Here is a 27,370-nt window from a genome sequence, read left to right as displayed (position 1 = left end):
TAAAGCGCCAATTCCTAAAAAAATAATAATAACACAGTTAAGACCCAATTGAGACTAATGCAGCTGTTTTTAATATGTGCTGACATCGTAGGATCAAAACGGAAACAGGTGTGTGCTGTTTTTGCATGGGATATTAAAGCTTCTTAATGGGGAGCAATACAACAGATTTGACTCCAAGTTTGGCCCTGTATATAGTGACAGTAGTTTTTTTCTCAACCTTTTGTTTTCAGCTGAAGTCACTAAAATCAAACCATCTACATTGAAGAAAACATCACATGCAATAGGAAAAACAGTTGCATAAGACATCTTTCTTTATTACGGGAGTTTAGTGCATCGGAGAGACAGCTGAATATGTATGTATCAGAACTAGAACATCTTTAGACAAACAAACAGTGCATTGTACTGGGCTGGCATAGGTACAGGATCAATCACTTTCCTTGAATTCATTATTAATACTTATTTATTAGACACCTTTATCCCAGGCATCTTACAGAGACTAGGGTGTGCATCATCTGCGGAGTCACTTACAACTAAGTCTCATGGAAAGACAGCATAAGGAAGTTAAGTGACTTGCTCATGGTCACACAAGAAGTCAGTGGCTGAGCCAGGATTTGAACCAGGGCCTTTTCTTTAACCCCTGGACCACACAACCTCCTTATGCAAACAGCAGAGGCTGTCTTTACTTGATTCTACTGTAGTCAGCTTTTATAAGGCTGCCATTTTGACTAGACCTTTGAAACAGACTTTAAAGTTCTAAGTGTAAAACGTTGTCAGGATGTAACAATGAAAAAAAATTGACAGACCTTATTTTAAAAGTTGTAGCAACACGCTGGGACTATAACGTTGTATTTTTTGGAACCCCACTACTTACTCTTTAAGGGCAGTGTGACAGATAATGTAGTGTCATGCACACAGGTCACCTCAAACACATTTAATTGGTCTGTGGCTATTAAAATTAAATTATGTTGAATCTGGATCACTAAATAAGTAATAAATTGATATAAACACCAGTGGATAAGTTTGTGGATGTGGAGGTGTAACAGAAATGAACATGAGGCATATTCTCTGTGGAAAGCGACTGCTTGTACACTGGGAAGGGATTATGTTTAGACATTAGACATGGCTGCATATTCTGGAAGGGAATGCACATCCTGAGGTCCAGAGAGCTAGTACTTTTATTTCAATGGGAATCTTAAAGGATATCTTAAAATATATATTTATAACCCTGCTAAGAAAGAAATAAAAACATACAATAATAATAATAATACTAATAATAATGTCATTTTTATGGAACTAGTATTACAAAATCCAGGACCAGCTGTGGCCAGTGGTGGTCATTGCTGAAATTTCCATTAGGGGTTTGAAGGAGGGAAACAATGCAAGCTCTTGTGTTGTAGTCGGAGCGTGGGGATAATGGCACAGTCATCAGTAGAATGTCTTGTGCAGTTAACGTGATGTGAGTAACATTTTGAATACCCTTACGTAACCCCGCCTCCAGTTACACGGTATATCAGGTTACAGAAACAGGCAGGCAACTTTTACGTGAAGAGCACGCAGAATAGTTAATATAACTGTTCCCTAACCAAAAATGTATGTATACATAACCTCGTAAGAGCTATTCGACGTGCTTGTCTACACTAAGAGCCCATTTCTGCGTGGCAAGCCAACTTTTCGACCCCCGAGATATTTACTTGATTAGCATTTAGCTTAGCTAGCCAGGGCTCTCATAAACGCCGTCCAGACGAGCAGTAGGCTACATCCCTGTCTCGGGTATTATTGTAGCACTGCATGGCCGTCGTTAGTCTCACTGCTTCGGCTTTGTGTCCAGTGAGACCATTCGATTCACGTTCAACCTGATGAGCCTTTGTTATGGTTCACTGACGTCAGGCGATCCGGATTGTGCACACTGTCGGTTTTCTTTTTTCCAACTACTGTGGTGATTGAATATTAACTCGCAGCTCTGTGCAGTCTGCGCCACGGTTGCATTTTCCATTGCTAGATTACGGAGGGGGTACTTCAGCATTGTTGTATTCTACAGGCAGTCGACAACGTGGAGCGCCTCGTTATGACTGAGCGGTGGGAGCGAAAATACATTTTCTTTTGATTCTGTTCGAGGGGACGCTGAAAGTGATTAGTGAGACCTTCTTTTGTACCGGATCCTAAAGCTGACTATGTAACACCCACAGCCTGTGCTGCGCAAGGAGGCGACAATGTAAGTTATGTCCCGTTTCGTCTATTGATTTGCTCCGTTTGTTGTGTTGATGTCTGCGGAAAAACAAGAATAACCAAGACTCTAGTTAAATAATCTATAAACACTGTGTTTAACACTTCTTATAATTGTTTTACATCACTTTTATTAAATCGTAATCCTGGCGTTCTACACAGATGCGGATTCCTGAGATGTTGGGGTCTGGCCGGGTTGTTTACTTGTATTCGTTCATTCATAAGAACAAAGCAGTGCCAAAGTTGAACGGAATTAACTACAGCACAGTGCAAAACACCTAGTTGATAGGTGTAAAGTCCATTACGATAAAGTAATCGCATCGTGCAGTGGTTAATCTATTGAACCAGGTTCCAAGGTTTATTGGAGTCACGTTTTACTAAACAGCCGCAGTGTGCAGTTAAGTTGTATTATTCTGCCTAACTGAGTACCGCACATGAACACCCTGTGCTTTAATTCCCCTCGTGCTTTTGTCGTCATGTGCATTGTGTGTGTGTGTGTGTCAATGACCGCTTTGTTATTATAAGGGAACTCCAGTAGCTGGACGGTCCAGCTGGCCATGTTAATGGTGCTGGATTCGCAGCAGCGGGGAATGGAGTTATCTGTGTCTGTCCATAGTGAAGGGCAATGCTGGCAAGCCACTTTACTCAAGCCTGGAGTCTGCTCTGCTGTGCCACCTCCTTAGTGGGAGATGGAGCAGTTCAGTCTGGTACAGTCTGTCAAATTGCTGGACTCTCTTTTTGTTACTGTCTGCAAAGGTGCGTCCAAAAGACAGATTTATTTGCACAGTAATTTTGCAGTTTCTTTGTGGTATTCCAATGCATTTACCATGTTTTACTGTAGTTCCAGCAGTTTGAACCGGTGACAGTTTTAGTTTAACTTCATTGATAAATTGCGAACCCTAACTTCCTTCAGACATTTATTTTGTACTTCCTCAATCTATTATATTGGCATCATTATATTCAGATTTGCTGGTGGTCTTCTCATGGTGTTTTTAATTAACCCCTAGTAACCTCAGCAAGCTCGTCCAAGCCGTAATCAGCTTACTTGTATACATGTCAAACAGTGCTCACAAAACTGCGACCAAAACTACTTGCCAGCTGTCTGGTTCCAATTCAAAACTGCGATGAGAAAGAATGTCTACTGTGGACCGGTGGTGCACCAGAGAAGTTCAATCAAGCTATTTCTGGAATTTCTTTTGGCTTTATTATTTTTTTTTTTATGCTTTACTGCACTTTTTGCTTTGCTTTTAACACAAACGTTTATAATGGCCTGTGATGTCCAAGCTACACAGTACGAATCATGCACATCTGCGAAACGCCCAGTCAGAATGAAGGTACAGCTAGAAGCTATGTATGGATTCTGTGTTGACTGTATATATGTGCACTGTTTTGGGTTCTATTTTGTGTTTACTGTATGGATGGGTTCTGTGTTGACTGTATATATGTGCACTGTTTTGGGTTCTGTTTTGTGTTTACTGTATGGATGGGTTCTGTGTTGACTGTATATATGTGCACTGTTTTGGGTTATGTTTTGTGTTTACTGTATGGATGGGTTCTGTGTTGACTGTATTCGTTCTGCACAGGTCTGTTCACATTGTGGCGCTCGGCAATGAGAAAGACAGGTTGCAGGAGGATGGGCAGCATCAGTCCAGTCTGCTCTGGACCTATCTGGGCAGAAGCGCTGGTGTTCATGACGGAAGGTACAATGTGTCGCTCAGCTCTGCCCCCCACACGACATTCCCTGCGTTCACCGAATACCAGGCTTGTGTGTTCGGAGATGTCAAGGTGGTGGTCCATGACTGCCCAGGCTGGGTGAGTAGCAGCTGCTTTATCACAGCACATCCTCTCTTTTATTATCCTGAAGGGAATGCTGGTGGAGGTCGCTGTATGCATATAACACTTGGCGTGTTTCCAGAAATCTGGACAACCGCTTATGCAGTTGTGTCATGACATTTGGTATTGGCTTCACCTGTATTGAGCTTAAGTTATTGAATTTAGAATTCAGAATTCTAGGGATGTATAGGGGTGTCTGTGCATACATCTGTATGTCTCACTTATATTATAATCCCTTCTCAAATTGTGATTAAGTATGTCATTGCTAAACCTAATTCTGTACTTTTCTGTACATACTGTTGATATGTCATGGTGACTTATTCATCATATTGATAACTCTGATTTGTGAAATTACAGCCGTGGAGGAGGAGGGAGGAGGGAGGGAGAGGGAGGGAGGAGGGATGGAAGAGGGATGGAAGAAGGAGGGGGGAGGGATGGGAGAGGGAGGGGGGAGGGGGAATGTTACTGATGTACTTGTTGACTCAGGTCTTGAAACTTGCATCAGCCTTCAGCCTCCCTGGAGTAGGTATACATATTGAATTGATCAGTCTCCCAGGGTTTGAACAATCTGTCGGTTTGCTTTCAGAAATTGTTAATACATTTAGAAAGGAGGGACAATTTATTTATATCAAATACCTGATCATTTCAATAATTTACTTACTTGACCAGGACAGGTGTCAAGCTGTGTTTTATTTATTTCTTTTTTCAGTAACAAATAAAACTCCCTGAGATGCAGAGCCTCGTGTTCAAATTAGTTTAATGTTTAATGAGTCCTGAATCATACAGATAGTTAACTCAAAACCCTGTCTAGCACAGAAAGAGGGATGTTCAGGTATGCATTCCAGATATGAGATATTTCTATTTTTATAGAAGTATATTTCTATACTTTTTCTCCCTTTTAAAGTAACAAAAAACTGGAAATGAACACACTTAAAAGTACATTTATTTAAAAGGATTTTTATGTTCTTTGAAATACTGGTCCTTTTTTTTCAGAAAATAATGGTACAAATTCTGTGTTAGTTTAAAAAAAAAAAAGCCTCCATTTGTTTTGTGTTGAGCACAGTGTGAATTGGTTTATCTGTTCTTTGTTTTGTGTTCAGCACACAGTGTGAATTGGTTTCTGTTCATTGTTTTGTGTTCAGCACACAGTGTGAATTGGTTTCTGTTCATTGTTTTGTATTCAGCACACAGTGTGAATTGGTTTCTGTTCATTGTTTTGTATTCAGCACACTGTGAATTGGTTTCTGTTCATTCTTTTGTATTCAGCACACAGTGTGAATTGGTTTATCTGTTCATTGTTTTGTATTCAGTACACAGTGTGAATTGGTTTATATGCTCATTGTTTTGTATTCAGTACACAGTGTGAATTGGTTTCTGTTCATTGTCTTGTGTTCAGCAACAGTGTGAATTGGTTTCTGTTCATTGTTTTTTTTTCAGCACACAGTGTGAATTGGTTTGTCTTGATTGTTTTGTATTCAGCACACAGTGTCAATTGGTTTATGTGTTCATTGTTTTGTGTTCAGCACACAGAGTGAATTGGTTTATCTGCTTGTTGTGTGTGTGTTTGAAAGCTAGTTATTGTTCAGAACACCCTCAGAAAATGAATGCTATACAATACATAACCCTTCATGTGCTTTTATACTATACATGTTAAACATTTACATTGAAAAAAATACTGTTCACATAACTTTGACTCTCTTTTGAGAGGTCGTCTATAAAATTCTATTCATGAGCTGCAAACATTGTTTAATTGGTCAAAGTGGGTTTCGAAACAACGACCGTTATCAAACATTCCTTAAAAGCAGCGTAGACACGAGCAGCAGTGTTCACAAACAGATGCTGACATGCGCACACAAACACAATGTCAGCCAAAACCAGGCACTCCATTTGCATTTGTCCATAATAGGCAACTGTCCTCATTGCCTGAGCCTGTGTTGCAGTAAATGTAATGCGCTGCACTAATGATATAGCCCTGTTGTCATTTGAAGGGCCTCTGCATCTCTTCATTGAGAAGATGAAAATATTCACACGCAATTATAACTGAACGGTGCTTACAGGATATTAAAGCTTATGAACAGGAAGGGAAGTAGTGTTTGAAATAACAGCAGACCAGGACATCTTTTACTTACAGTAGCTGTAACTGTAATGTATGTATTTTTTCCTAATCAAGGACAGAACTAAATGGTATCCAGGCAGCTTGAAACACAGCTGCACTGTAGCTTGGAACATTCCTGGATCCCCAGTTTTAGTCGGAAGAGGGCCCCCATAGTAAAAGCATAGCAAAGTATAATTAAGCACAGCAAAAGCATAGTTAAACATATGTAAGCATTTTAAAGCCCAGAGAGGTATGGTAAATTATTAATTATTGGGTAAACTTTTTTGTAAGGCTTCCTGTAGAGCTCTTAGGCTGGAGCCATGATGTGCAGAATGCCTATTGATTCAAGCACCAACTGTGACTAGCTGCAGGTGACAAACCCTGGATTGATTAATTGTGTGGTTTTGAAAAACAAAGTGTCTGGAATGTGCTTGTCCTAATCCAGTGCAGCTGTGTGAAGGTTGTTAGTCTAAACAGCCATAGTAATTAATAACATCTTCACAGCCAGCCTTAGCTGAAACAGTGCAGCTTCCTGGGTCCAGTGTAAACAGTTTTGCCTTGTTCTGGTAGCCTTGAGAGACAATTGCTTCATGAATCTTACAGTGCATTAATAAGGCCTTTTTTATGCAATTATTATAGCTGTAAAATATTCTTTCAAAATTTGCAATAGTAAACAAATAGATATGACACAGCAAGTCGATTATGACTGCCAAATCAGGGTTATTTTTTAGCTATAATCCAATAGTGAAATAACACTTAATGTAATATTCTGCCCTGGGCACTCCTTTACAGGGTGGCAATGCTGTGCCCTTCAGCACTGGCAAATCTGGGCACCAGCAGTGGTGACGCTGCCTCTAGTCACTCTAGCTGTGGCGACGCTGCGCACTGTAGCCGAGGCGACGCTGCGCACTGTAGCTGTGGTGACGGTGGCGGGGGGCACGCAAGCAGTGGCAACGCTGCGCACTCTAGCTGTGGCGACGGTGGTGCAGGGCACTCCAGCAGTGGCGATGCTGGCAGCGGCACAGGGCACTCGTGCAGTTGCAACGCAGGCAGTGGTGACGCTGGGCACACCAATAGTGGTGTTGGCAGCATCGCGAGCACTGAGCCCTCTGGACGTGGACGTGTGGCTGGCTTTTGGTGTGCCTCCGTCAGCAGCAGGTGTAGCGGCTGCCCTGTTGGTAATTCCTCCCCTTCCACCGACCTCGGTCCTGAAGGCAGGTAAGAAAGGTGTCCAGGCCGCCATCCCCCAGCACTGGGAAGGAGGGTGTCGTCTTCGGCATTTGCGAGGCAGTCGTTTTGAAGGGGTCTTCATATGGGCACTGCGCAAATGGGAACCCATGCTGCCTCCAACCAGCATTGTTCTTCATGCCAGACCTCCATTATCTTGTGACCAGGTGCTCACAAAAACAAAAAAAAATACAAAAATCACAGCACTCGCCTAAATACCACCATTTCTCCTTCCTTATATACATGTGACCACTCCCCAATAAGCACCAATTACCTAATTGGAGAATGGCCACACCTGTGATTGCTGGTAGGGAAAGATTTAACCCCATCCCTGCCAACCTCGCAGTCCTACACACACACGATTTACAGCCACACAGTACCTGATCTGTGAAAGCAATGCAGAATATATTAAAGTTCATGTCTCCCTTTTCACAAAAATCACGTTCACAGTCCCTCAAGGGCCGTGCATTGCACTATAGAGCCTGGTGTTTCTATTGGAACGTAAGCAAGGCTGTCTGAAACCCTTTCTTTTCTTTTAGGACCTTTTCGACAGTGACTGGTACAACTCTCGCAATGTGGTTGGACAGGCAGACATTATTGTCATTAAATATTCGGTCAATGACAAACCTGCATTTCAAGAGGTGAAGGAAAACTACACTCCAATGATTAAAAGACTATTAAACCAGTGGACAGTGCCAATTATCATTGCTGCCGTGGGAACCAGACAAAACGGTAAGTGCTGTTACTTTTCTTGCCACTGTATGAAGTGCGTAGGGATGTAACAGCAGACTACATGTAAACTTGTACACAGAGTAAGTATAATGGCTGTGTTCTTGCCGTGTGCTGTCACTATCAGTCCAGCTGTAACTAGGTGTTTTTTAGTACATGTATTCTCCCCAGCTGGGAATGAAATCCCCTGCAAAGAGGATGGAGTGGAGACGGTCATGTATACATCACACCTAACTAATTTTTCATCTCTCTGCACAACTGCTTATCCACTTGTCATGAAACTTGTTATTACCTTTCATTGAGGAGATCATGTTCACGTCCATCCAGCTTTGTCACCCTTACATATTTGCATATGTCTTGTAACTTGCTTATAAAATTGCACTAAAACGTTTCATTGCAAATCATCTTCTGTGCATGCTGTGTATATACGGCTGAGGTGGGGATGTGTGTTAATCACTTGTTTGTTACTCCTGCTCAGTCTTCGCTTTTCTATTCCAACCTTCACAGCAGACTCAACTCAAACACAATTGTTTCTGAATGGTACCTGCTGGAGGGGTGTGAGCTGATCAGTAGAAAATAATACTTTGTGGGTTGAAAGGACAGCCGTGCCTCAGGGTGGTTCATGAAATCGTGGATGCTGCGGCTTATCCTGCTGCAGTTCAGGCTGATTAAGGCATGTCTTGCTACGTTTCTTCCAAGTATGGAGAACATTCCTGGATCCCCAGTGTTAGTCAGAAGCGGGCCCCATAGTAAAAGCATAGCAAAGTGTAATTAAGCACAGCAAAAGTGTGGATAAGCAGTTATTGTTAAAAAAGCAGAAAAACACAGGGGTCTATTTTAATAGTTTAAACAACTGCAGATTTTAATAACATCACCATTTAACTGTGGCTCCCTGTCTGTGGTCTCCCAAAATTCAGTGAATTGACTTGTGAACTATACCATAGTGTGTGTGAATGATTTCAGGTTTAACATCTCACAAGACTATAGGTCTGATTTTCAAAAGGGGCAAAATGAGGCCGCAAAATGATTTTTAATACCTGATTGGTGTAACTAAATCAAGTTACTTCTATTTTTCAGGGTTCAACAGTGGATACATGACACATTTTATATCAGCTCTTTGAAAGCCATATGTTTAGTGACCCAAGTCAAGTTTTAGAAATCACTTTGCGACCTCATTCTTATTTTGCCCCTTTTGAAAATTAGGCCCTATTTTTCAAAAGGAAATTCTCTAACACTGCCTGTGGAAATAGTGTGCACAGTCTGTTCTGGACGCTGTAATTTTTAACCAAAAGAGGAATTGACGAATCTCAGCCATTTCTAAGAAAAGAAAGGACGACCCAAAGCCCCAGTGCATTATTTGTCAGGAGGTCTTGTCAAACTAAGCTCTTAAGCCTGCAAAATTTGAGCCATCATTTATCTACAAAGCATTAAGAATGTGGGGGGTGGGGGGAACATGGGACTTTTTTAAACAAAAGAAACAGGAACTTTGCCATCAGCAAGTTTAAACTTTTGTAAGATGACAACATTGATTGATGAACTGGTAGCGAAGATTCAGTCCCAGGGATTTCAATAAGTGAGGTACGCTATATAAATACTTTCTACGTATGCTTCTACATATAGGCATAAAAATGCATGGCAAGTGGTCTGTGGGAAAAATCCAAACACCATTGAAACAGGTTGGGAACCACTGCTCTATAATAATCCCCAGTGCTGCTTTCCATAAAGGGTCATGTTGATCCTCTCGTTAAAAATTACACAATGCAAAAAAATACAGTCTGCAAAAGAGCTTTAAGGAATGTTTTCTGTTGTGTGTTTTTTTATGAATTGTTTATAAACTGATAATAAACCTTTTTTATGGTTGAAAAGGGTCGTGAACGGAAAGCTAAATTTAGTAATGCAAAATGTGCTTTTAAAAAAAGAATTAATTTTAAACAGTCCTTGCAGTTTTGTGAACAGGGACCATTATTGCTCAGGTGCCTATCCAATATAATTGTGTAAAAATTGACAGTTTGTTGTTGATTGTTTGAGTGCAGTTTCAACCAGGAGACCAAGTGGCAAGAACAGACCCACTAGTAATTCATGATTTTAAAATCGATTTATAAAAAAGTGTTTAAATAAACAAGACCCTTTTTAAAAAAATAAATAAATAACTGCATTTCATTGTACATGAGTGTAAGGGGTTTGTTATTTCCAGTTAGCAGTGTTTAGCATGCTAGAAGGACTCTGCAATCAGAAAGCTAACACTGCCTTGGATTGGAATAGGTTGCCCAAACATGTTGACATTCTCCAGGGATCAATCCAGGTCATTCAGGAGTGCTTGGCTTTCATTAACATGCACTGCACAGTGATCACACAGCAGGACTGCACATCCACAGCAACCCTGAGGGAGCTTGACTGGAATCATTAAACACCAGCGCCATGTTAGTGGCGAGCTTGACAGCTTGAAATAAGTCAGAATGTGAGTCAAGAGTCCTAGCAACCCAGGCCAATATGCGATTGCGATGCAAAGAAATTGCATTGGAAAATAAATAATAATTACACAAGTGCACTCATTCTATGAAAAATGTAATTCAGGAAAAAGTGAAATACAGTGGCACCGCAATAGACTGCCCATGTCTGTAGTTTCATATAGTGGTAACAGAGCTATTGCATCAAAAATACCAACTAACTTTATTCCAAAGCATTGTGAAATGTTCAAAACACAGCAGGTTCTGTATTAATCAGTGGATTAATATCAGGTTTTTATCTGTTTTTTAATATCAGGTTTTGATCTGTTTTTTATTTCGATTGAGAGTGTGCTTTTATCTTGCACTCTTTGCATGATAGACTCGACTAGCTTCGCATGCAGGCTTGACACAGCAAAGAGTGCGTGAGAAATACACTTGCAACTTGATCAGAGGTAGCCGCTGAACACTTAGAAACATTCACAAGTGTGAAATATGCCATTTGTGTCTACACTGTGGATTTGGCATCGTGCTGGCATGTTCTCCTGGTATAACCAGGCGCCTTAGTGCCGTAGCTACTTAAACATTGCTGTGGATCGAGGCCACTCTGCAGTGACGTATGCTGATAGCAATGGCTACCTACCAGAAGATACTGTAAACATCCGCTGTGTCAGGATTGTTTGGAGGGCATGCCAACACTGATCGGGGCAGACGTTGGACCCACCCAATATTAGGTACAGGTTCTAGTAAGGTAGCCAGGCAGTGTATGTGATTAGTACCCTAAATGTACACCAAATGTCTTTACAATGAGGGTTTCTGGAGGTTTAAATGAATGTTTACAGGGACAGTATGCATATAAGGGTAGCTCTAATGCAAAATACAGTATGCTGCATTGTTTATTTCTTGGCCGCCTTGTTTCGACTGTGGAAATAGTTTCATATTTAATGAGGCGAGGTCACCGGGTTTCTTATAATGCAGGCTTTGAAAGACAGAAGCTTAAGAAGACAAGTGCAAGGAATTAAGTAAATGGAAGTAACGCTTCCATTTTGCAGGATCATTTCACATCACACAATTAAAAATAGAAGAGCAATCATTTTGGTTAGAAAGAGAAATAGGAAAGCCAGCCAACTCTGAGCTGCAGATCTGAATTGGGAAGCTTTTAAACTCGTTAACCAAGGGGGCATTCCTTTGCCTGTTCTGGAAGAGAGCTACAGTCTGCTTCACTGTCCTCCTTCTGGAAGAGCTCTTCTGCTCTGCTGGGTTCCAGCCTGGGTCTACAGTCCAGTGTGACCTCACTGGTGTTGAGTGATGTTGATTAGAGAAGTCAACAAATCAACCTTGTGGGGAAACACCATCAGCATGAACCTTGAGGGTGGAAATAGTTAGTTTAGATAGACCTTTACAATAGATATTGTAATTATTTATCTATGACACACTTCTTTACAACTATAGAGACATGAATGCTGCTATTCAGTAAACCTATGCTGAGATTCAAGCATGTTGTTGTTTTATGACAGTTACATATCAGTCTTGAGCCCTTCAGCACTGAAAGGCTACCCATTAAGAGATTACAGATAAAAATAGGCTTAATCTGATTTGAGTCCTGGACTGTGGCCAGAGTCTGCTGATCTGCAGGCTTCTGCCTATGTGCCATTGAGCAGAGACAGGGCTGGAGTATTTCTCATGATACTGGAAAAATCATCTCTGCCGCTTGTAAGTACTGGTGTTTCCAGAGCAGAAATGTGTCTGTATTTGAGGATTTAAGGCATAGGAAAGGTCTGAGCTTGGAGGAGGGAAGCTAGCAGAATTAGAAAGAGCTTGAACTTGGCAGCTTGCAAATCATTGTGCTCGTTAATATTTGAATAGTTATAGCTTTGAGATGGCAATCTGCAATTGTGCGTGTTTCTTTCCCCCAACATTATGAAGTTAATGGAGCTTTCCGATTTTGATATTCAGTCAGGCCATTTTGATGTTTACTGTTCTTTACGATTGACCCTTCACTAATGCACTGCCCTCACTGTGATTAGTTATGTGCAAGACTGACAGCCAAAACAACGAGGGAGCACAAAAATGAGAAACAGGAAAACACCCAGAACAACAGTTTACAGTCAAAATGCAAAATAACATTTCTGAGGCCTTCTGCTTTTGATTTTATTATTCGATGATTGCTTGCCTTGTTTGTTACATGCACATCCTAAGATCTGCAAAGTGTCCTCTGGCATGGAAAAATCTGTTCCTCTGGCTGATTGCACTGAAGAGATACCCACAGCAGCGCTGTACACATTCATGTATTTAAACTTCCATAGGAACCACTGTTAACCCTTCTTTCACACATGTGCTATTAACCTAGCTCATATTAGATTAGCTACAGAATAGGTAAAACTGAAAGGGTTAAAGGTGAATCAGGGTCCATTGGTTGCTAAGAGGGGAAGGAAATGGCTACAGAGGCTTTTGATATTTGAAAGGTATCAATCAACACACATAGAAACCCGGTTTAGAGTGTGTCACCACTTTATGTAGCCTTAGTACATACAGTATTTGTGTTAATCTTTTTCAATACTGTGTCTGACTGATCTCCCAGTGTAGATAGCACAAGCTACAGACTTCTGCATACTTCCCTCATGTTTCCCAGAGTGATAAAACAGTTCAGTTAAAGTTTATTCTTACGCAGCATGGTTTGTGTGGAGCAACTTCTTAGAAATGTGTGTTTTTTTTTTTTTTTCAGTAAAAATTCAAGCCAGCAATGCCAATGAAATCTTTGCTTTTAACATGTGTACTGGTATATATCCTACATCTTCTGTGCTGATGTCTAATTTTTTAAACCTTTTGCTCTAGTGTTGAGTTGGGATTTTGTATTTGTGGCTCACTACAAAAAAAACCAGGATACTGCATTTCATTATTTGATATCCCACTTTTCTTTCTTGGAGGTTGCCTAAATCAGTGCATTTTATTATCTGCCTCAGCGGGACATATTTGCAGCTTATACTGGTAATTTGCTGGAGATATATCGCTTGGACATGTTCCAACAGCTGGAACCAGTAAAAAAGTCTGCCTCTCTTTAGAATGTGACATTAAGTCTATTTCTGAACTGAAGTACTGGTGTTGGTTATTTCAAGGGGGATACCGACCACTGTATATTCATATGGGGATTTTCATGTCTAGTAGATTGCAAAGTTTATTTAAGAAACATTACATGTGAAATAAAGGTAGTATAAATCCATTACAGTTGGGTTTTGGATTGAAGGTGTTTCTGCTGTAGGTAACCCTTTTATTTCTTTCCGCTACAGCTGTGAGTTAGTAAATGGAAATCTCTATATGAAATCACCGTTGTGTAGGGCACAGAACTACACTCCTGGGTGGTCATTTCTTAAACCACCTCAAAAATACATGGTTACATACGCGATAGTGCAGGGACAAACATGCGTGTTTTCATGTTTTCAATATTCTTTCAAAATTGAAAAGAATAATCAAATAGTCTTCAATTCAAAACAAAATAGCTGGAACCCCATCAGCTGTAAAGTCAGGTATACATTTTGTGATCCGGTTAAACCTGTCTAATCTGGCCACTCTGCAAAGCGGCATTCTGTAGAATTGACATTAATGGCTTGATCCCTTCTCCGGCATGATTGTTGAGTCTTGTCTGCCTAAAACCAGCGAGAATCGGACTGTGCAGTCCAGCACCAAGTCTTGTCATTTCTTTTCAGTCAGACAAGAAAAACAGTGAAATTAATACACACATTGAATTGCAGGGTATACCTGCACAGCACCTGTTCAAATAATTTGTCATAGGTTTTAATATATAAACATACCATTTATGCTACCGAAAGCATTTCAAGCAGTGTTTGTACTGTATAAATAGTCAAATATTTATCCCAGAACTATAGCAGTTAATACCAGGGATCCCAAACAAATCCCAGCCTTAAGATGCTGCCCAAGTTTATCAAACTAATATTACCATTCGGGACAAAACTAAAATATATTTCCCTTATCTCAACTCAAGTGATGTCAGCACAACTTGGGCTGCTGCTGCTGTGGGAAATTCTACAGTAACTCCAGGTTCCCAAGGAAAACCAGTGATTCATATGAGACCAAGGACTATATAATTATTTTTTTCCCAGAACTTCTTTGGGAGAAAACTTTCTTTTTTTTTAGTCATAGAAATTCCCACATGAAATCCCCCTAAACTATTATTTTCTTCGAGATTAAATTGAGTTCAGTTAACCTTAGAAGTTCCAGTGTCCCACACAGTGGGCTTATTCACAAAACTGTAGGACTGTTTTGAGGAATGTTGTTAAAGAGAAACATATTTAAAGAACAGTCCTTGTCTTCTCTCTAACCCTAGTTCTGATCCACACACACTCATTAATACCATGGACCTCTTTCTCCTCAGATGAAGGGCCTCCCTGCACCTGCCCCCTGTGCACCTCCGATAAAGGGAGCTGCGTTCCTGCCTGCGAGGGCCTGCAGCTCTCTAAAGAGCTGGGAGCCACCTATCTGGAGCTGCACACTCTCAATGACTTCTATGCAGGGAAATACTTTGGAGGAGTGGTAGGATAAAACAGTTGTGTAATCCAGTTTTGTTAGGTTACATAGAGCTTTGTATTCATGTATTCAACCACTCGCCTAGGAGTGACCACTGCCATATGACAAATATGGACATAAATACTGAGGTACTGTAAAAAGCGAACATGAGAGTTAATGGACTAAATCATGCCGTCTCCCAAGCTACAAAATGTTATTAAAAGAGAGGCATGCTTTGTTTCAGTGGTTTTGAATGTAAACATAGAGAGAGAGAGAGAGAGAGAGAGACGCACGTTTTTGTTCAACATTTTATTTTGGCTTGGTGAGCTGTTTTTTGTTCATTTTGATTTATTAAAGTAACCCTGCAGTTCTGAGTCTCCTTTCTGTCTCTTGACTACCTTAGGCAGCCAGCCGCTCTACCACACTGTACTATGTTAAATTAGATTTTCATATCTTTTTAGTTTTGTTTACCCTCCTTTTTTGTTTATATGATATTTTCAACCAGTCTGTGTGATTCTTATTGCATGTAGTCAAATACTGTGTAGTTTTATTTTTCTTAAGTCTAACATGTCTGTTTTTTTTTTTGTGGGACTACTTTAAACGTGTGGATGGAAACTTAATGGTATGTCTTTCTTGGCTTATGTAACAGGACTGAGGCTGGGCTGGAACTGGCCACACGACACACCAGAAGCATGCAACTTAACCGCAATGCAATTTCTGCATTTGTGGTTCTAGTGCTTTTAACCTTGTCTCATCTTACTGACAGGGGACAGGGCAGAATCTGTAAGGGCAGTGTATCACACAACACTGCCCGCTCCACTTATATGCCTCCCCTTTGATGTTCTATTCTGTCATATGGATATTAAGCCCTTGGTTAGCGCTCCTTTTCAAGTTCTTTTAACAGCACTGTTTCATAGGTTTTGTTTGCTTTGCTTTGTATGCAGTTTGAGTAAGATAACCTGTAATCAGTGTATGCACTAAACAACGCTCTGTGTCCATTTGCAGTTGGAGTACTTTATTGTGCAGTGTTTAAATCAGAAGTCATCAGAAAAAAATAAGAAAAAGAGGCGGAAATCCAATGGGCCTAACCCTCCTCGGTTAGAACAGCCAGGTAGGATGAATCACAAAGTAGTTTTGCATTTGAAGATTGCCTCAGAGCAGAGTTCTGTTTTGATAAAACCATAATCCCCCATCCATGTACTGAACAGGCCTAACATTGATTTGCATTTCAGGCTCCAAGGCTTCAGTATTCTGTGAGTTGCAAATACATATATACCACCAAATAATGCAGTATCACATTAAAGAGAGCGCACTCTAAGGGAATGCTTGAGATCCCTGGCCCGATTAGCATCCCTTCCATGAAATCCGCTCTTCTATTTCAGCCAAGCTGCCAACAGTGAAGGCAGAGGACTCCAGCTACAGCTCTGACTTGCTGAGGTTGCTGGGAAGCTCGCAGTGCGCGGACGTGACTTTCTGTTCAGAAGGCCACGGCGGAGAGCTGGCACGGGCACACAAGGTGGTCCTGTGCTCTGCCAGTCCAGTGTTTTTGCTGTTACTCGGGGTGGAGGCTGGGGCGGCAGGTGAGGAATCCTGCAGCCCCTCTGCGGTAAAGGCCGCTCTGAATCTCTTCTCAGTGAGCGACAGTAGCACTGGGTTCCCCACAGACCCCACCACCCAAAGCAGGCATCCTGGTGGCACCCCCACTCGGGTCTTTGTCAAGGACCCCCTCTTGTGCTCATGCCTGTCAGAGACTCTGCGGTTTGTGTATTCAGGTATGGCTCTTTTCCTTCTCTTGTTTTTGGTGTTGAGATTGGAAGCAGTAGTCTTGTATTTTGCCTGTTCCAATAATCCTGTCGGCTGATTTTGAACTCATAAGTAATACCCTGTTTGAAACTGGAACAATATGCTGCTCGTGGATCAATAAGAAAACTACACGGAACACGAATGACGTTTTTGGACTGTGGCATGGGGACAAGTTAAGGGTTACACTCAAGAAGGCATGTTTGAGAGCTCTAAACAGTGCTTTTAACTTCTGAGTTTTATTTATTTTATTTGTTGTTATAAATTTAGTTGTTGCCAATTGAATCTTAAAAACAAGAAAAGACATTAGTTCAGATAACAACTGATATTTCAGACCAACTTATTCTTTAAGATGGTACTGCCAGAATTCTCATAGACAACCCCCTTAAATTTTAACCTGCCAGTAGTTTCTGAAAAATGTTGCAATTCTACTGTTCTTGTAATTTATGTGAATGTTGGAGCCTAACACTGATTTGTGTGAAACAGGAGCCTCCCAGTGGAATGAGCTGGAAAATTCTATCAGGAAAAGGCTGAAGAGTGTAGAGGAAATCGAGGAACTGCTTGGCAAAGTCAAATTTCTTCTTGGCTATGAAAAGGTACTAAGCAGCGTGCCCTGGGATACAATGCCATCTGTTGAGCACTTTTGTGAAAAACAAATAGTCATGGCTGAGACGAGCTATGAGGACACTGAGGTCGTGTCCTTGGTTGTTTTTTTGCACCACCAGTGCTGATGCTCATGTAAAACTTCTGGTAAAGTACAAAAGACTCCTTTTATTTTCTGTTGGTTTGCTGCTTAACACTGATTTGGAGGTTGAATAGTAAATACCAAGCAGTCATATGAATACTGCAGCTATAGCTTTAACCTGGTAGAATGGCAGCTCTGCATATGGCCCTGTATACAGTGTATTCCACTGAGCTGCATTCCCAGCCATGATGATTGCATTCGTCTGCCTAACGGTTATCTTTTCCTCATAGTTTTTTTTTTTTTTTTTTTTTTTTTTTTGACAGTTTACAGTAATACCCTCCAGTTTTTAAAGGAACATATAATTTTACCTGTTTGGATCGTGTGTTGTCAAAATAGCACACAAGCCATATTATTTTGGTAATTTTCTTCCCCCTGGGGAATATATTCCTCCCCTGGAGAGGAGAAGCATCATCGCTGTGAATCCAGATCAGGCTCCTGGTTATTTTCTAATCCCATTCGTTATAATTGGAGAACCAACATATAGTAGTTGTAGGAGGGAGCAAAGTGCACTACAGTGTACAGTGTTTTTATTTCTAGTTTGGTCAACACTGGTTGCAATGCATGAGATCCTTGTAATAGCTGTAGACACAGCCATTATCTGCTGATTATCTCTCGTGTCTCACTCCTGCAGGGTTCCACTGAGCAAGCGCCTCTCAGACACTCCACGTGTCACAGTACCTCTCTTGGACATTTGTTTAACTCCCCGGTCTTAACGGATGTCATCTTTAAGGTTCAAGGTAAATCTCTACAAGGTAAATCTCCTTACTGTGCAGCTGAATGAACCGCACTGTATGTAGCTCCAGATACATCCTTTTGACAGCCCTGGATTAACAAGCCTCTTGTTTAAGATATCATTTTATTGTCGCTTCAGGTACAGGCTGGGCAATGCTATGCAGTATTTGTACAAACCTCAGTTGTGGACCTACTGGAGAAATCCCCTGCAGCAGTACCTGCAAGGGGCAGTCCTGGCTGAGTCATACCACAGCAATGAGGAAAAGCCATGTGCCTTTCCATAAGTGTGTGTCTCAGAAAATCAGAACAATCTGACAGGCCTCACAAGACTCTGTGATCATATCAAGTGCCACAAAGCCTCCAGAGGTTATCCAGCATGTTTACTGTGTTCAGACTGCCGTCACTATTTGCTGTTCTGTTCCAGGGGTTTTGATGCCGGCGCACAGAGCAGTACTGGCAGCTCGCTGTGAGGTAATGGCTGCCATGTTTAATGGGAACTATGCAGAGGCAAACAGCAGTGTGGTGCCTATCCACAGCGTTTCCAAAGATACCTTCCTGTCCTTCCTGGAATACCTCTATACTGACACCTGCTGTCCAGGTAGGTGAAATGCAGTTTGCCAAAAGCCTGTCTAATTCAACTAGTTAGGCCATTTTGACAGTAAAGTATTTTGACAGTAAAGTATACTGTGTACGTCTCCTTTGTATTTTATGTGAAAGTTGTGTGTGTGTGTGTGTGTGTGTGTGTGTGTATATATCTATATATCTATATATATATATATATATATATATATATATATATATATATATATATATATATATATATATATATATATAGTAAACACTCAAGGTAAGGTAATGTTTTGTTCAATTCTCCCAGCCAGCATTTCCCAGGCCATAGCCCTGCTGGTCTGTGCTGAGATGTACCAGGTGCCCCGGCTCCAGCACATCTGTGAAGTCTGTATCATTACACATCTGCAGAGCATGCCCAGCAGAGAGCTGGCATCCACCAACCTCAGTGTGGTCAACCTGCTCAGAAAGGCAAAGGTGAGCATCTTCAAGCCATTCAGATATAGAGATGCACCATGAACCTTCCTAGAGCTCTATAGTTGTTCTGCGAATGAGAAAAGCTTAAAGCGATGCAATTTGGAACATGCAAACTCCTTTTACAGAGGATCTTTTCATTCTCAGTGTTTCAAAGTGCATTAAACCTAGGAGACTGTTTATAAACAAAAAACATTCCCTAAAACAATCCTGGAGTTTATTTTTTAATGGGGTCCATTAATATGGAGCAGGAATGAAGTCATTCCATACGCTGTGGGTGTCTGGATAAAAACTCATTAGTTACTCTTTGGAATTGTTTGTGCAGTCTCCGATTTTAGTTGTCGTTTTTTTATCATTTGAAATCAAGCTACAGCAGGTGGATATTTATATGTAGATGGTCTGTAGCAATACCTGTCAAAGGCGTGTTTCACGGATACTTCATCAGGCCAGTGGGAGACAGCATGGCTGGAATAATACCTTCACAGCAGCAGTACCTGCGTGCTGTAGGAAAGTGAACGTGCTGACCTCGTTTGAGGACAGGCTGCTTTGTAATTGTTTTGAAGCATTTTTAACTGGTATCTGCCTGTTATTTGAATGTTCTCTTTAACTCCAGTGTTACTCTAATTTTATTAATCACAAAAGTCTAAATGTAACTGTTCGTTCTGTAAATATTGCCCTTCAGTGCTTTTATGACACCTCAATACAAAATAAACTGAAGCCTAAAAATTATACATTTCTTGGTATTTTCCTGCTCATGGTGATGAGAAAGCTCCATTTTTTCTGTGTTGAGCTTTGTAGCTGGTTTGAAGTTTCATGGTCTGATTAGGGGCACGTCTAACTTGACTGTCCTCGATATAGGACGCAGCAGCTTGTAGCTGAGATACGTGTTTTTGATGGCTATAGCTACAGAACCCCAACATACTCAAAAAACAGAACTCCAATACTGAGAGAGACAGTATGTAAGTTAGGTTATAAAGTGTTCAGTAGCACTTTAACAAAACTCTGATACAACTACTGTCAGACTGTTGATAAACTGTATCACGTGAGAGTAATTGTGTTGAATAGTCTCATGTATTTGCTTACAAAGTTCCGGAATGATGTTAATAATTGCCACTTGGTATTCTGAAGCAGTCTATTTTCTCTCTGTCTCTTTTTGACTTGCTGTTTAGTTTCACAATGCTGTGCAGCTATCTGCCTGGCTGCTTCATTTCCTTGCCAGTAGCTACCTCATTTTCAGTCAGAAACCAGACTTCTTGGATCTTGCAGGTAAGATTACATGTTGTCACTGGTCCCTGCCAATCACTGTGCACCTGGGGCGCAGTCCATGTATTTTACTTGATCATTTTAAAGCAACAATGATTACAGTAATGATAACACAGTACTTAACCATAGACTCTGCAAATTCCCATGCTGTGACAGTTATTGGCAGATTGCACCACACTGCCACTACTTCTGGAACAACAAACAAAGGGAAACCAATATTGTTTGTTAAATGATAATTGCTGGTCTCTAGGTTACTCTTTCTCCCTTGTTCTCATTTAAAAAAAAAAAAAAAAAAGATGTTTTATGGCTTAAATATTCCATACTGTGTATCAGTTTTAATGAAGACCCTTTATATAACCAACAAGCTGATTTAACCAAGATGATGTGTTAAGACCGCTTTTGATGCAGCTTCATTTTTTTGACATACACAAAAAAAAAGTTTCAGTGCTTTTTAAATGTCATTAACTTATGCTCCCTTTTCTTAATGCTATCACTAAAGGTAGACTGCTGAATCCTGGAGCCTGTGCCATTGGTCCCACGGGTCTGATGCACATGATTCGGTGTAACCAGCTGTTACTGTATTGTAGTAAACCGCTTTGTGTTGCTTGAATAAGGAATACAGAGAGCAGATAACTTCAAATCAAGGTTTATTTGGATGGGATTTCTAGTCAGGCTGCTGTGGGTCATCACCCCCCTCTCCACTGCATGATGTCTCATTCTGTTTCAGAGGATGAAAGGGATTTCATAGAGGAGCACAGGTGGCCCTCCAGCCGGTACGTGCAGGAGCTCGCTGAATTCAGGCAACACGTTCAGGTCCGGAGATTGCGCTGTACAGTCATGTGACCAGGACCACCAGCTGAAAAACACCAAACCCAAGAGAATGACATTGAGGCAGCAGTAAGGTGTCCTCTGTAACCAACTTCAAAATAAACACAGATCATTTAACAAAAGTGTGTAATCCCTTGCAAAAATATATTTATTACTCTGCAAGAAGATCTGAATGCAAAAAAACTTTTCACTTTGATCCAAGTTGCAGCTGTAGTATTTAAGGCCAGTGTAAAACTAGGAAACGCATACAGAAAGCCCACATGTTTAAAATCCTATGGAATGTATACATTTCCCTTGCGTGTTTGCAGTCATTCTCCGTGGCTCTGGGTTCTGTTGCTCCAGTATTGCACAGGTAATACCACCTGTCTCAATTAGCCTCTTCCTGGCTTTGAGCTTGTCTGGAGAATCCAAAGTGCCGGCACTCAACAGCCTTCCTCAATCCATTCATGTGACGCTGTGCCTTTTCAGCTCTCTGTCTAGAAACGATGGGGCTGGGAGAGATGAAACTGACATTTTAAGCCATTTTCTCTCCAAGCGGTTTGTCTACTGTTTTTCCATGGCATTGTATGATTGAGTGCATTTAACAGATGTATTGCCTCTTTTTTTAATGATGCACTGATTTCTAATGCTACAAGTCTCGGTTATTGATGTCAAGGTTCAGGTTGGTCTTTATGTTGCACTGTCTGTATATTGGGTTTGATTTGATCAGCGGAGACCACGCTGGGATAAGCCACAGGATTATACTGGAGCATTTTACTTCTCTGGATTGCACCACATAGCCATGAGTATCCAGGAAATCCCTCAGGTTTGAAATCTGATTTCCTTTGAGCCTTAGCTGCAAGTCAAGCACTCCATTACCTAGAAGGAGCAGCCACTGTGCTGGGTTCTCTACGTATGGAATATTATTTGTTTCGAACATATCTGATACTTTTATTTTAAACGGCACGATCGTGTCTACAAGTTAAGTTCCTGGTTTGGAGTTAAAACTTGTACATTTTTGTCTAATTAAATCTTCCAAGCTACCAAACTTTTTATAACAAATATAGCTTGCATGGTCTATTTAAACATGAAGTATACCACAGTGTTATTAAAGAAGCATTAGCCTTTGGGAAACGATTCGGTTCTGCTTGGTTTATCTTTCACACATGTTGCATTTAATTTAATATGTATTGTCGTGTGTAATGATTTAATCAGAACACTCTCACTGCAATAAGAGTATGTACTGTATAACAAGACTTGTGGGCCAGGTCTTGAGCTGATGCTGTGAAATGATTTCCTGTGCTTAACTACCCTAATCTATTGCCTATGAGATCAGATGTTACTACAAACCTAGCAGGGATCAGATAGACAACTGCACACTGTCCTCTTTACTGTGCTTATTTTTCATCTCAGAATATACCTGGGTCTCCAAAGTTACTTGGACAGATGTCAAGGAAGGATTCAGGATGCATTTTAATCAGGTATATATCAGATTATAACAGGTTTTATTCACTGCAGAATATCACTTATTTCACACCTAGATCGCCAGTTTTTTTCAATAGCCCCCCCTTGGCTTTTAATCACAGTTTTGTAAATTCTAGACCTGTGTTTTTAGTTTTTCAGAATTTTCCCCAAACCTATGTTTTACTTGACGGTCCAGTTCATCCAATACCAACATGATTCATATTGGAAAATAAAAATCTACTCTTAAGGGACAGTGCAAATATTGTGATGGGGCGCTAAACATACATCTCAAAGAAATCTGCACATCAGAAACAATACTTCTGTCTTGCAATTGTTTTTTAAATTTTAATCCACAGCTGACTCTAGAAATTGTTTTAGTTTTTCCAACTGACAAATAAATGTTCCTGTTTTAACCTTCCCTTTAAGTGCTTGATTCGTTTTCTGAGGACAGCACCACAGAGTTGAAAGGTTTTCAGTGACAGACACTCTCTCAAGCTGTGCAGGTCTCTTCATTAGACACTGCTTGCTGTGCTCCACACAACTGAAAGCCCCTTTCACACAAACTGGTTGTTATGACTCAAAGCTGGCATTGAAATGGCATGTTGCAAGTTAGTTCAGACACAGCACAGATCCGTCTAAGGGCCAGTGTAAAGAGCTACGCTGGCACTGAAGTGCTATAGTGGGCGTGGATTTAAAAGGCAACAGCCAACGTGACTGTACATCTAACATACATAGAAAAATGCATCACGTGTTGGCGTTCCCTTACCCAAGTCGAGCGTTCACACGAGCATTCCTTTGGTGTTTTTGCTCTCTGCTGTTGTCTGAACACCTGGAATGTATTTCTTTAACACTATTGTATCACCACCTTTGCAGTAAAATGCGAGCCCTACAGTGTGCCAGAAGCTCGTGCAATGTGGAACGTTACACGTTGTTGTATTGTGTAATATAACTGAAAATAAAAAGCAAGCAAACGCTGCCAAATCCACTTTGCGTTGCCATGAGAACGATCTGTTGACGGACAGGTTTGAAAGTGGGTCTCTCCTGATCCCTTTGGTTGTGTAAAAGGGTTATGATGGGATTGCACTGACACAGACGCTGCGATGCTGTGCTGTGAGGTGACTCTGTCATGGCAGCTGTGTGTGTGACAGTGGTTAAACCAGTGTATCACACGTACGCTGAAACTTACCCAAGCATATGTGTTCATCACTGCAAGGCTCCGATTGCCTCCAGCATTTCCTGTAACTTGCCACTCCTGTCCAGACCATCCACGTTGCTGCCACCCCCAATGCCCTCCTCCCCAGTGAACACACGGGGTACCTAGGGACAGAGCGGAAGATCAGGGGCAGGGGAAATGATTCAATCACAAAGGCACCAACAGCTGGTAATTACACACAGACACAGTGGGAGACCTGATCTGAGTCTGAATTAACACGATTAAAAACCCAAGGTGCAGGGGCATCTTGTTCTCCTTCACTTCTTTGAAAATCTAAGCTTGCTTTGGCCTCTCACTAGCGAGCAGTTTAGACCTCTTTTTAGTTTGTTGTGGATTTGTTTGTTTAGCACTCGGGGTGCCTGTACATGGAGAACGCTAAATGAAATATCTATGGGATGGGATGATAAGAAAAGGTCCTTACAAAAATAGAGCTAGAAATTGAGTAAAACCCTCAAATGGCTGGTTTCATGGACCCTAGTATCACTAATCTTGCACCAACTAATGTTTTGGGTATAGTTTGAAAAAAACAAAACAAAAAATGAAGTACAGTATATCATTAAGTTAACCTGATGTTTAACTGTTAATGGGTGATCCAAAAAAAACACTAGAGGGTATGTGTTTGGAAAACCTTTTATAATAACTAATGTATATGACCACTGTATGTACTGGAATCTATCTGCCATTCACTATCATTGCGCTTCCAAGCCCTATGACCATGTGATAGATACAGGACACTGTACAGATTGAATAAACAAAGGAGTCCACACATTGATAATGTCGAAACAATAACAACAGCCTGTAGTATATAATAATAGTATAATAATAATTCACAGCTTGGGAGATATTAATATATAGATAATCTATATATATATATATATATATATATATATATATATATATATATAGCCTATATTGTGTATTACACTATCATGTGTGTGTTTGAAACTTGTTCTGTCACAGTTTGAAATTATAATTAAATTATAATGACCTACGGTGTGAAGAACCGGAAGATTATTGTTAATGAAGGAACAGTTTAATTAAACTTATGGTCCTAGCTCCAGTTTTCTCCAGGAAGTAATCCTGGATGCAGTCCATGGCCTTTCGCTTGCTGATATTGATGAACTCCAGGTGGCCTTCTTTAAATTTGTATTTTGACAACACGTCCTTTGCAAAAAAACACCCCACATTTTGCTCTTCGTAAAGAGGCAGGAGTTAAACAGTGTCTGGGCACGTTTCATCGCGCAAAACTTTTCTCCATGTATTTGGTTATACACATTACCAAACAATGATGGTCTCTGTTGAATGCAACATCGCCATGATCGTGACATAATTGCATGGCATTACAGTACCTCCATACCACAGTTGTTATAGTAACTATATGTAGAATTACTTTTTATAAGACTATATTGTTACAATTGCAATATTCTTTCAGGACAAAACACTGCAATACCTTTGGTTTTAAATGTTTTTTCATCCCCTCACTATTATGTACTGTAGTTGGACTTTCAATTTCTTAAAGTCTCTAACGTCACATTACTACAGAGCAACCCTCTGTAGAACAAAGGCGACTCATTCACTATGTGGGTGCACATGTGTCAGCACTGCTCCTGGTTGAAGACAGTTCTCAGTTTACTTGCCTTACTGTTACTGTTTCACATCCCAGGTCACAGCAAGAAGGGGTGGGGACAATTTCACTCTCCAGCTTTACCCTTTAACCTAGTGTTGTACTATCTATCTATCTATCTGTCTATCTGTCTGTCTGTAATGCTTGCTATAACACGTGTTTCTTTCTAAGTCAAGTTGTAATTTAATTCAAAACCTTTTTTTACCACCAAGATAATTTTCAGGAATCCTTTTTGTTGTCACAAGTATTCATAAACCATCATTCAAACTAATTTGCAGATTTAGGAAACGTTACCCGGTGAAGGCTCATATGTTACAGCAAAGCTACGTCTTGGTTGGTCAACGCTACTGTCTCATTTTATCTTGGTAAAAGCAGAGTCCAATATTAGCATGATGTAGATAACAGCTGTAATGAAAAGCATGCCTTTTAATATTGTGGGAGGCTGTTGATTTGCCATTTATTTATTTATCTATCTATCTATTTATGTATTTATTTATTTTACTTAAGCTTGATGTCACATTACTCTGTGCTATGACTATTTTAAAATTCTCTGACATAAAGAACAATCAATAAAGATGCATCTCATATGTTGGTCTGACAGATTCAGAATATTACCACAATGCCATTGAAAATTGATTATGCCAACTAGCACGCAATTTTAGAATTCCACTATAATTCGATTACACTCCAGGTTTTACAAGTAACATTTAATAGGTAAAACAGACAAGGTGGAGCTAAGTTCAGTTAAACATATCATGGAAGCAAAAGGCTGGGTAACCTTGGTGCTTGAAGTCCAGATCTTTGTTTCAACCGCCGCCTTCATAATCAAATTGAACCAATTTAAAACCCTTACTAGACCCTAAAACTGTGTATCTATCAATCCTGTTGTGGAATGCCTCTCGGGGTCAAAGTCATTACTTTATCTTGCCACCAGATGGCAGCCTCTGCAAAGACATGGATGACACCTGTTAGAAAACAAATCCACGAGACTTGTTTTTCACCATGTTGACGATGTTCTGTAGTCTCGTCTTATAGGTTTTAAAATCCATCGATCAGTTGCCATTCTGCTCTCTGTATTGTTCTGTATTTTACTTTATAACTCAGTTTTTCATTTCTGCTTCCTGATTCTGTGGGGCAGGTGAATGACACTTTCTGCCTATCTCTCTAACAGTGAAACTCTGTCCAGTGCATAGAGCACAGGGGGACTCGTAAAACCTGCAGGTTGCCATGGATGACAGGCTCCATAGTGTTTTGAGTTTAGACTTAGGGTTCATAGACAAGTAAAGGATTTGTACGGGTTTTAGATCCTAAAGCTGAAGGAACACAAAGCCACTTTTTCAGAAACTATGGTTGGAAACCTGGTTCCAGGAGCCAGTGAGACCTAATTTGATGTAACTTTGTTGTATTAAACCCCCAAGTCTCCCCTAGTGTGTCATTCAGAGGCCTGAAACCTAGTCTCCCAAAACTCTGTTCCAAGCCACAAGGTGGCTTTGTGTTCCCTCAGCTTTAGTTACTATACCTTTTAACCTGTTTGCTGCCAAGCTAAACAGAAGGCTACCTGCTCTGATTTGAGGATGTCTGTGTTGATTCCACCACACATCTGTTTGAA

At 40.6% G+C, this 27,370-nt stretch overlaps 2 protein-coding genes across 5 annotated transcripts in view; one reads left to right on the top strand and one right to left on the bottom strand.

Moving 5' to 3' along the window:
- The first annotated feature begins 1,519 nt into the window (after positions 1 to 1,519).
- LOC121305848 (rho-related BTB domain-containing protein 3-like) lies at positions 1,520 to 23,342 on the top strand. Of its 3 annotated transcripts, none has more exons than XM_041237512.1 (12): positions 1,520 to 2,212; positions 3,807 to 4,035; positions 7,918 to 8,110; positions 14,942 to 15,099; positions 16,078 to 16,183; positions 16,455 to 16,844; positions 17,359 to 17,468; positions 18,249 to 18,354; positions 18,774 to 18,947; positions 19,227 to 19,393; positions 20,560 to 20,656; positions 21,381 to 23,342. In XM_041237512.1, coding segments are annotated over exons 1-12 (1,848 nt in total). In that variant the 5' UTR covers positions 1,520 to 2,210; the 3' UTR covers positions 21,497 to 23,342. The 3 variants fall into 3 exon arrangements, with proteins under 3 accessions (XP_041093446.1, XP_041093439.1, XP_041093453.1); XM_041237505.1 differs by having other exon boundaries at positions 18,249 to 18,369; XM_041237519.1 differs by lacking the exons at positions 19,227 to 19,393; positions 20,560 to 20,656; positions 21,381 to 23,342 and having other exon boundaries at positions 18,249 to 18,369; positions 18,489 to 18,866.
- Positions 21,420 to 27,370, bottom strand: part of LOC121305822 (RNA polymerase II elongation factor ELL2-like) — a 45,828-nt gene continuing 39,877 nt past the window's right edge. Inside the window, exons 13-14 of one of the 2 annotated variants that reach the window (XR_005948126.1) lie at positions 24,111 to 24,241; positions 21,420 to 21,509 (exon numbers count right to left, since the gene is read on the bottom strand). The gene's annotated coding sequence lies outside the window, so the exon portion shown is untranslated. Of the gene's footprint in view, positions 21,510 to 21,925; positions 21,973 to 24,110; positions 24,242 to 27,370 lie in introns of those variants that run through there. The other variant, XR_005948125.1, reaches the window with a different exon arrangement.

This window comes from Polyodon spathula, chromosome 2 (assembly GCF_017654505.1).
Source record: "Polyodon spathula isolate WHYD16114869_AA chromosome 2, ASM1765450v1, whole genome shotgun sequence".
Classification (NCBI taxonomy): Eukaryota; Metazoa; Chordata; class Actinopteri; order Acipenseriformes; family Polyodontidae; genus Polyodon; species Polyodon spathula.
The sequence above is the reverse complement of the archived record's forward strand: the minus strand, read 5'-3'. Positions and strand labels throughout refer to the sequence as shown.

What these genes read in the sequence shown, in the direction of transcription:
- LOC121305848 (XM_041237505.1), top strand. An exon ending in TTCTTCTTGGCTATGAAAAG is followed by an intron (nt 17,469 to 18,248) that starts GTACTAAGCAGC and finishes TCACTCCTGCAG; the next exon opens with GGTTCCACTGAGCAAGCGCC. An exon ending in ACCTGCTCAGAAAGGCAAAG is followed by an intron (nt 19,394 to 20,559) that starts GTGAGCATCTTC and finishes CTTGCTGTTTAG; the next exon opens with TTTCACAATGCTGTGCAGCT.